Source organism: Bactrocera latifrons, unplaced genomic scaffold, assembly GCF_001853355.1.
Source record: "Bactrocera latifrons isolate USDA-ARS-PBARC rearing strain unplaced genomic scaffold, ASM185335v1 scaffold_356, whole genome shotgun sequence".
In the NCBI taxonomy this organism is placed as follows: domain Eukaryota; kingdom Metazoa; phylum Arthropoda; class Insecta; order Diptera; family Tephritidae; genus Bactrocera; species Bactrocera latifrons.
In genome coordinates, this window is record NW_017536997.1 from 39,447 (window position 1) to 50,248 (window position 10,802).

The 10,802-nt window shown below is 36.7% G+C and overlaps 1 protein-coding gene across 1 annotated transcript in view; it reads left to right on the top strand.

Moving 5' to 3' along the window:
- LOC108971724 overlaps positions 1-7,594 on the top strand; it is a 32,384-nt gene extending 24,790 nt beyond the window's left edge. The window contains exon 4 of the mRNA XM_018937977.1: positions 7,243-7,594. Coding sequence (XP_018793522.1) covers positions 7,243-7,452 — 210 coding nt within the window. The 3' untranslated portion in view covers positions 7,453-7,594. The remainder of the gene's footprint in view (positions 1-7,242) is intronic.
- The last annotated feature ends 3,208 nt before the right edge of the window (positions 7,595-10,802 follow it).

Below are 10,802 nucleotides of genomic sequence, written 5' to 3' on the forward strand. Positions count from 1 at the left end.
GCATATACCGGATTGACTGTATTTGTCAAGGAATGTACAAAATATTTTGTACTTCTGAAATATCACGACTCCAAGCTCACACACAAACATGGGATCCCTACAAAAAGCTGTATATTGAAATTCTTTTCGTACTAAATTCTGAAAACTAACGTCGCGAAATTCTGTAGTGACAAAATTCTGCATTTAAAAAATTAAGTATTTACAAAGTTCTGTAAAAGCGAAATTCCGCACTGACAAAATTCTGTATTAAAAAAATTCTGTATTGAAAAAATGGTGTATTGACTAAAGTCTGTTTTTTATTTGATAATTTCATGTGCCAAGTGAGTTGCTATTAAATAGTCGTAAATCTTATCAATAAAAACAATTAGTATTTAAGAAAAACAAAAGATTTACAAACTCCAATATTAACTTAAGCGATATTTATACAAAGAAAAATAAATGAGAATTATAAGTCCAAAATAACAATACAACAAACAAAAGACTTCAATATTAATTCAAACGATAAGTACATACGTATTCAAAAAATAAGAAATGAGTATTTCAAGTACGAAAAAGTAGTACATATATAATTAGATTAAAAACAAATATTTTTTGATATTCTTTTCAAAAAAGATACTTTTCCAATAATTACTTTTTTTTATTATTCTTTTTATTTGTTCGTTAGATCTAATTGATCTTAACTTTTTTGGAAAAACTTCTCCATTTTCTACTCTTGATATTTGCGATTTCACATAAATCATCTCTGCATTCAAGTTAGCTATAAGTTGATAAATACCGCAATTTTTTCCCCCTACAATGACATTAAGTCGTCGATGCCAAGCCTCTACACTATTTTGAGTTCTAGGAAACTGACTCGTTTCTACATTCCTATGCACCTGTCTCTTATACACATCTAGATGTGTATAAGAGACAGCCTATGCACTGACCAAAATGTCGGCTGATGTTTTGGTGGTGCATCAAATTTACCAATGTAGTTCCTTTCAAAGCAATTTGCGAGTCTCAGCATGTCATAATCATCTAAAATACTGCAAAGACTGTTGTAGTATTCCGAGATTTCATCGGGAGGAACAAAAGATAGGCTTTTCAGCATTCGAACTTGCAACGAAAAGTTCTCATAATTTCCATATTTTTTAACCAGTCTGAAAGCAATGAAAGTAAATGAAGATTATGCAGATACATATATTAAATGCAAACAATTATAAACCTTTCTTTTTGAATTTTTCTCCAGATTAATTGACTGAAGTGGAAAAAGCAACCACGCAAATCAGTGCCTGGGAAAGAATTTCTTAGCGCCGACCTCAGTCCAACTTCAAAATCGCTGATAATTCTTTCTGGTTGAAGGTTTTCGCCGTACTCGGATGCGATTCGGAACAATTGTTCAAATAAAACCTCGTATAGTTTTTTGGACTTGCGGCTCACAAGGCAAAACACGAGGGTGAATGTTTCACCTTCCACAATGCCATGAATTGTAAAGAGCTGTCTCATTATTTTTGGGGCAACGTAAAATGTTCCGTCCACAATCCAGCAAGAACTCTGACTCAGAAACTTTAAACACGACTTCCTACCACAAATAATTATACATTCATTCCTCTCTCTGAACTTTTCCACCAATACAAATAATTCTCCTTCCAGAGTATATAAATTTAAAGGAATATCTATGTCCTCCAAAGTTTTTGGTTCTCGAAAACGAGGCTTCATGCCTTGGTCTTCGAATTCTAGCTTTTTGGGCATTTCGGGATGGTAAATAGTCCCGGCAGCTCTGCTCTGCTTCCACTGTAGCTCTTTGTATTATCTGACTTGGCGCTAAGTGACTTCTCTGAGCCATGCGCTTTACTTTATTATTATTTTTGGCAATTGTTAACTCATTGGGAGCTGGTTCGTGGCAATGGTCCGCGGGTTGTTTAACAATAACGTGAATGTTCGCCAACACGTTTGTTACAATTCTGGACTTGCACTTATATTTTCTTTCAAAATAATTAAAATAGCCGTCTAAGAACAATTTCTTTCTTCCTTTATTGGAAGTTATAATTTGTATTTGTGACGTAACGAATAAATGTTTTAATGAAAAAACATTGAGCAAAAACGACATGTGCTTTAGTTGCTTTCACAATTCTTACGACAATGATAGACATTAGACAAAGAAAAATACAGCAACGAAAATGCAGTCTACACTCACAGCTATAACCATTGCAGCGTAGTGATCGTCAGCTTTGTTGTACTTACTCACGGTGTACTGACTAGTTTAGGGACTTCACTGCATTGAAATTTTGTTTAGAATTGTTCAACTACATTGCTCGGTTGACAACAACAACTTAAGCGAAATCAATTAAAAAGAAGTAAAAAAAAAAAACAGAGATAAAAAGAAATGCAAACAAAACCAGGTAGGTTATTCTGTATTTACGTAATTCTGTAAATAAATGATAAGAAATACAAAGAATTTTATAAAAAAAAGTGCGCACTTACAAATACAAATACAGAATTTTGTCAATACAGAATTTCGTCAGTACAGAATATTTTTTAAAGAATTTTGAAATACATAATTTTGGATAAAGAATTTTATAATACAGAATTTCGCATAAAGAATTTTGTAAACAGAATATTGTATAGTACAGCATTTCGTACCCAACCCCACAAACATACATATTTCCCCTATTTAGTAGGCGAAGCTGTACAGCGGCAAGGAAAGCGGTGACCAACAACATAATACTGTGACGCTTTGTCGTCGAGTGTATATATTTACATACAAAATTGTGTGTAGACAAATTTAGAAACATTATCCTTACGATTTTTTCAAATTTGTTTACGTGCACACAAAATTGCATATCTACATACATATGTGAACATTATGCGAATGGTATTTTAGAATCTTTTTACATATACACGCAATTATATGCATAAGTGAATCTGTGCGACGGCTTGGTTAAAGATGTACAAAACTTCTAATGCCCAAAGAAAATAAGTTCATACATAAATACATATATAACCTGTCATACTTATTAATGAAATATTTTGGTAATAATACAAATATGACTATTATACATTTCAACAGATTTAATGGCATTCATCATTAAAAGGGTCAACTTACACATACATATATATATATGTATATACTTATATGCTTTGATATCAAATACATACTTATATCTTTCATAATATCTATAAATGATATCCATAGTCGTTTCTTCTTCTTAATTGGCGTAGACACCGCTTACGCGATTATAGTCGAGTTAACAACAGCGCGCCAGTCGTTTCTTCTTTTCGCTACGTGGCGCCAATTGGATATTCCAAGCGTAGCCAGGTACTTCTCCACCTTCCCTGCCCTTCCAACGGCGTGGTGGTCTTCCTCTTCCTCTGCTTTCCCCGGCGGGTACATCGTCGAATAGCTTCAGAACTGGAGTGTTTGACTTTGCTTCTCAATTGCCTACTCAATCCGAAGTAGCACCTGTTGGCAAGAGTTATCCTGCGTTGGTCCTTCCCGATTCTGACGGAGCTTTTGGTGTTGCTCAACGTCAGTTTACACAGCCGTATTAGTTTTGSGGAGATACCAAATTCAGACATCGCGGCATAACGGCAGGTCCTCCTCCTTCTGTCGAAAGCAGCTTTGAAATCGACGAAGGTGGTAAGTGTCGATTGTCCTTTCAYGGGTCTTTTCTAAGATTTGGCGCATGGTGAATATCTGGTCGGTTGTTGATTTTCCATGTCTAAAGCCATACTGACAAGGTCTAATCAGTTTGTTGACGGTGAGCTTTAATCTTCCACACAATACGCTCGATAGAACCTTATATGCAATGTTGAGGAGGCTTATCCTACGGTAGTTGGCGCAGATTGWGGGGTCTCCTTTTTTGTGGATTGGGCATAGCAAACTTAAATTCCAATCGTTGGGCATGCTTCCATCCGACCATATTTTACAAAGAAGCTGATGCATGCTCCTTATCAGTTCTTCGCCGTCGTATTTGAATAGCTCGGCCGGCAATCCATAGGTCCCCGGCGCTTTGTTGTTCTTCAGGCGGGTAATTGCTATTCGAACTTCCTCATGGTCGGGCAATGGAACGACATTGATTGGGGAGTCGGAGAAGTATTAATTTTAGTATGCTCTGGGCATCAGTCATTAGATAACCTATGGAGGTTTTATAAGAGTTTGTTCCGGTCTTGAAACCTTCTGTTAGTCGCCGCATCTTTTCGTAGAATTCGAGCAGCGCTGTCGGCTAGTGTGCTAAGCTCTTCGTAGTCACGCATTTTGGTCTCTTTCCTTTTTGTCCGCAAATGAGTCTCGCTTCCATCTTCAACTCTCTAAATCTATCCTATCCTGCACGCGTTGTGGTCGATTGTAAAGTTGCAAGGTAGGCAGTCTGTTTTCTCTCCGTTGCGACACGGCACTCCTCGTCGTATAAGCTATTCTTTTGCACTTTCCGAAAACCATGGTTTCGGTTGCATCTGTACGTAAGGAGTTTGAAATGCCGAGTTGTTGACGAATGCTTTCAGAGAGAAGGAGTTCAAGCCGAGTAGAAAATCGTTCGGCTGTCTGTTGAGATTACAGCTTCTCGACGTCGAAGCTTCCTTGTGTTTAATGGCGTGCGTTTTTTGCTGCACAGAGGCCGGTCCGAATCTTGGCTGCAACAACATAGTGGTCCGAGTCGATGTTAGCACCTCGGATCGCACGGACATCTAAAACACTGGAGACATGTTTTCCGTCTATCACAACATTATCGATCTGGTTTGTGGTTTTTCGATCCGGAGACAGCCAGGTAGCTTGATGTATCTTTTTATGCTGAAATCTAGTATAACTGATAACCATATCTCGGACCCCGGCGAAGTCGATCAGCCTCAACCTATTTGGGGATGTTTCCTCGGGGAGGCTAAATTTACCGACCGTAGTGCCAAAGATACCTTCTTTGCCCACCCCAACATCGTGGCGGGGGCACCTCTCATAAGTACGCTCCAATCACTCATAAAAGGCATCTTTGGTCACATCGTAGGGGTATTTCGCCTTCTCACTTTAGCTCGCCTTCAAACGCATGTTCTTAGGCTACCCAGAGGATACTTGGTCAAAGACCGGAAGTCGTGAGCTGCTTGAGTCATATGTAAAAGAATCCTTTCTGGCCACTTCCAAGTGAATGGCGATCAGAGAACTTTCTTCACTTGACTCCATCCATAGTCGTTTGCGCATTGTAAATAAGCGAATCTGTAAACGTACATTGAAATTAGGGTCACTTTTACTGACCGCCATTCATAGTACAGCTATCAACCCCTTCACCGACTCTCTTCCAATGAATGGCGTTCTTGGAGACAAATTACCACTCATAGCAGACGAAGAGCTCGAGTTGCCGCAAGAAACGCGAGTGACCCAAGCGCATTTCGTTCTGGATGCTGTAGTTAAACTCCTACTTTTCCAGTATAGAAATCGACATATCTAATATATATCCAGCATGTAATGAGTCTCCGTATGACACTGGCCACCTCTTTGCATGCCCTGCCAACCTCACTCTTTTCCCTTTGGTCCGACCCCGACGAAACAGCACGTTTCCTGGGCCTTCCGCTAAATGACGTCGACGACAACTTGGATAACCCTTACCATATTAACGGTGATTGATAACCGTTAAAACAACAATAATAACATTAAATTCTGTATTAGAATCGGTAAATCTGCGAAAGTGACGTTTGATATGACCAAGCAGGTTTACGCAGATGTTGCTTTAGTAAGAAGTGGTGTGTTTCGGTGGCACCAAGACTTTTTCGGGGGCAGGAAGAAGTCGCTGATTAGGACCGGAAGAATGAGCCAATCCAAAGTGAAAACGATGCTCATTGTCTTTTTTGACACCAAAGGCATGGTCCACCTTGAATGATTTCCTCGAGGACAAATCGTCAACGCTAAGTCTCCTCAAGAGACACAAACGAAGGGTCAATGGGGTCCGACAAGATATCGCAGTCGATTGGAAGTTGCACCACGTCTATGTCACGGCTCAGAACGCCTTTTTTTGTGAACCACTACCTAACCCAGGTCAGCAACCCAACGCTTCCGCAGCCCCCCTACATCCCAGATTTGGTCCCTGTACTTTTTTTGTTTCCTTGCCTGAAAAGTCCAATGAAAGGTAAACATTTTGAGACGATAGAAATCGCGCTGGTAGCGCTGCATTGACGCAGGTCGAGCTTATTTTGATATTTTTTAAAGAATTATAGCGATTGGTTCACTTTTTTTTTTAATCGACTCAGCCTTATTACTTCCCGGATAAACCGTGTATGAATTTTTTGACAAAATCTTAATACATTTCTTTTAAATAAATACCTTCTCGAAACACAACCTTAATATTGTCCCGAAATGTGCAAAAAAATCAAAGAGTATTTTTAATTAAAATGGTTTTAAAAAACCTGAAATTAGTACTTGATAAATGTTTAATATTGTCTAAATATGTAGTGTTAAAAAAAGAAAAGTTTAGTGTTTTAGAATTTATCTAAGATGCTTATGTTTTTGAATAAGAAATAAATAATCACTTTTTATAAATTATTTTCAGATGATTTGGTCTTAAAAACACTTCCTTATGGGGAGAGATACCTCTACAATTTTCAAAAAAAAATTGCGAGCGAATAAAATAAATAACTGATTTACTTGAACTAATGTGTATTTTATTGACAATTTTATACTCAAGTGCGTGAAAGAGCGCTTTTCCGAGAAAAATAGTATTTTGACTTTTGGTTTTGATTTTTCGAAATTCTCAAAACCCCTCAACTATGCACTTGATAAAAGCTTTTTGATTAAAACTACTTTTTTCATTTGAAATAAGACGCCTTGTCAGAAAGTTGACGGCCGTAAGAAATCAATCAATCAATAGAATCGTTGATATTTCCGCCATTTTGTTGTTTTTTACGTAAAATAATTTTTATTTTGTAGTATACATAAATAAATATGTAAATGCAAAAATTCGGACGTGATCGGCTTTGATTCTCCCATAATAAAAATGGAAAAAATTAAATTTTTTGACGGTACTAGAGATATCCCAACCCTTAAATAAAGTAATAATAATTAAATTATTGACGTATTAGAGAAATTGCTAATAGTCCCAGCAGCCCCATCTATTGTGTGTGTGTTCCGAAATCCTGTTTTTTGTCTAAAATATTTCGCAGTCCTTTAATAAATATTACGGCCAGGTTTTGAATTATTGTTGTAAAATATATAATTTTTGTAACCAAGTGTTTTACATCATAAAAATTTTCAATACTATTTATAAACAAATACTTTTTTTTCAGGTCCGCTTTAATTTAAATCCCGAAATTCATGTGATGTATGCCTGGAACTTCGCTTATAGGTCTGCAAGGAAGGGACATTGGGAGAGTCTTGCCCGTGATAGAGATCGTTTTCGTAAACGTATTGAAAGCACATCTAAATACATAAATCCCATTTTAACTCCTGAACATCGTAGTTTTATCTATAATACGAGGTTTGACAAGAACATGTAGTAAGAAGTTTAAGTAGAATGTATACTATTTGTAACTGTAATAAAAAATAAAGAATAATATGTAAAACTAGAGGCACTAGCAATTATGAATTAAGACTTTTTTAAAGAAATAAAAATTTATGAGCGCTTTGGCTAAAAAAATATGTACATATATAGAAAAAGTATTTAAATATATTCAAAATGGCACAAAAATAGATCTCAAAAAATATTCAAACAGCTTTTATGTGCGGTAAGATATACGAGTTTGCAGCGAATTATTAAGAATGAAAAGTCAAACATTTAATGCTTTTTTTTTTTTTAAAGACTGAAAATAGGCCAATGGCTTACCAACCATTAATTTGGAATTTCATCCAGATTTCTTACATATTGACCAAAAGATGCTTTAAACTGCATCAACCGAAAGTTCTTATATTATGCTTATTATTAAGTATGAGGGGTTGAGGTAAGTATTTACCCGAATTTACCCATTTTTGGAACAATTGTGTTATCACAAAAAATATCTACCTGCATTTCAATACTAGAACTCACAGATTGACCAATATGTTCGGTAAACACATATTTTTGGGAGAGGCTAGAAGCGATTCTTTTATATATGGCTCACGTGTACTGGCATTCACACCGGTGGATTAACGTCTAGCGACAATTTTCTTCAAAGCAAAGTTTTTCAACATATCTCTGATTTGCGCCCACGCGCCAATGGAAGAGAAGGACGTGCTTGGCGACTTTAACGGCAATGTGGGCAAAGAAGGTATATTTGGCACAGCGGTCGGTAAATTCAGCCTCCATGATGAAACATCCCTAAATGGGTTGAGGCTGATTGACTTCGCCGAGGTCCAAAATACGGTTAGTTCTAGATTTCAGCATAAGAAAATTCATCAATCTACTTGGCTGTCTCCGGATCAAAAAGTCATCAGCCAACTCGGTCATGTTGTGATAAACGGAATACACATCTCAAGTGTTTTAGACGTGCGAACGCTCCGAGGTCCTAACATTGACTCGAACCACTATCTTGTTGAAGCCAAGATACGCACACGCCTCTCTTCGGAAAAAGCAAACGAACAGCTGGTTCGACGAGTGGTGCTGTATCGCAGCGGAGAGAAAACAGAGTGCTTACTTCGCAGCGTTATGATCGAGCACAACACACCGATGGGATAGATGTAGAGAGTTGATGAGGGATGCGAGACGCATTTGCAGACAAACAGGAGAGAGACCAAAATGCGTGAGTAATGAGTGAATTCTACGAAAAGATGCGGCGACTAACAGAAGGCTTCAAGACCAGAGCAATCTCCTGTAAAACCCCCGTAGGCGATCAAATGACGGTTGCCCAGAACATACTTAAATTAATACTTCTCCGACTCGATGTCGTTCCATTGCCCGACCATGAAGAAGTTCGAATAGCAATTACCCGCCTGAAGAACAACAAAGCGGCGGGAGCCGATGGATTGCCGGCCGAGCTATTCAAATACGACGGCGAAGAACTGATAAGGAACATGCATCAGCTTCTTTGTAAAATATGATCGGACGAAAGCATGCCCAACGATTGGAATTTAAGTATGCTCTGTCCACTTTTCAAAAAGGGAGACACCACACTTCACTATTTAGATATCGTAACTTTTCGCAGAGTACTCGGCAGGGATGAGGAGTTTCGCCACAGATAAATAATAAGCGTGTTTCATCAGAGTTTTACATCAGAGGCCTCGAAAATAGCAGAATTGAGGATTTTCAGTGTTAAATGAGAAAAACAATGMTAATTCCAATGTTAAGGAATGTACGCTTACAGATTCGCTTATTTACTATTCGCATACAACTCTGCCTATAATTTACAGATCGGTATATATGTATTTGTTAAGAAAGCTGTTTTAATTGACCTATTTTATGATGTATTCCACTAAACCTTCGCAAATACACCCAACTTTTTACACGGTAGATAGGTTTCTTGTCATCTGAAAACCGTGTAAGATGAAATAAAGAATTATATGCATATGTATACTTCGAAAAACCGTGTAAAAAATTTTTAAAACTATAAACTTTCAGAAAAGCATACAAATTTTATGTTCATATGGCATTTTATTGAGCATTAAAACTGAAAAAACCGGTGAAAAATTGGTAGATAAGCAAAAAACAAAAGAAACCTATTAACTCAGAATGAAGAACAGAAAAATTAGAAAATAAATAAAGAAACTTATTTTCATAACTACATAATTATTCGTCGCTACTAGATAACAAGCGCAATTGTTTGCGACGAATAACTTCAAATCCTTTTAAAAAGAAACCGTGTAAAAAAGAGTTATGTGTATATAATAGAGTACGATTTCTACATTTTATATATATACATAGGTTTGATAAGTCATATATTTAAATACATTTGTTTTGGTAATTTAAAGTCATGTTAAAAGACCAAGCGGCCGCACATTTGCCCATATATAATTATATGTGCATGTTAAAAAATATAAAAGAATTATACGCAAATTTATTTGTTAATTTGTCTATATGCAACATTCATATGTAAATATGTATACTCAATGCTTCAAACGCCACAACAAAATATGTGAACAATCGTCGATTGTTACCTCTTCCCATGTCGCTCGCTTCGCCTACAACCAGCTTAAATACGTATGTTTATGTATGAGCTTGCATCCATACATATCGACGCTGATTTTTGCGAGCCGCGGAAAAATATTTTAGAAATGACAAATCTTTTAAGTCAAAAAGAACTATGTTGCCACTTTTGTCACTCTGCGGGTATGCCAGTTTTCCACTCTAGAAGAAACATCAGAAAGTTGTTGAATTTATAATTTTTAGCGTTTGCCATTGTCACGAAAAGCAAAGGTTGTTGGCAAAGGTATTTTCGGGGAGATGTGACGGTGACTGCTTTTATAAATGAAGCGAGTTTGCTTGCGTTCATGAATGAAAATGTTGTGTGATTTACTCTAAGTTGGGCTTCGGCTATTTGTCTGTCATATTGGCTTGTATCGCTGCTGATGCTATTTGAGACAATTGTTGTTTTTGTAGAACAATATTTGTAGTTATTGTGAGTGACATATTTACATGCGCATGTAGATATTTAATACATATGCAGGTTTGTGTATGCATTATTTGTGTGGCAATGTCATACGCACATATTTATGTACATACATATGAGCAGCACGCACATGCTACTACTGATAAAAGATAATATGATTTGATTCGCGAAAGCGAACATAAACACATATGGTCATGATACATACATGTGAATATAAGTTTTGAATGATAAAATATACGATTTACGAATATGCACAAAGCGTATTCATATGAATACACATGTTTGCATATGAACGTATAAAAACAGCAATATATGTATAGTATACATAA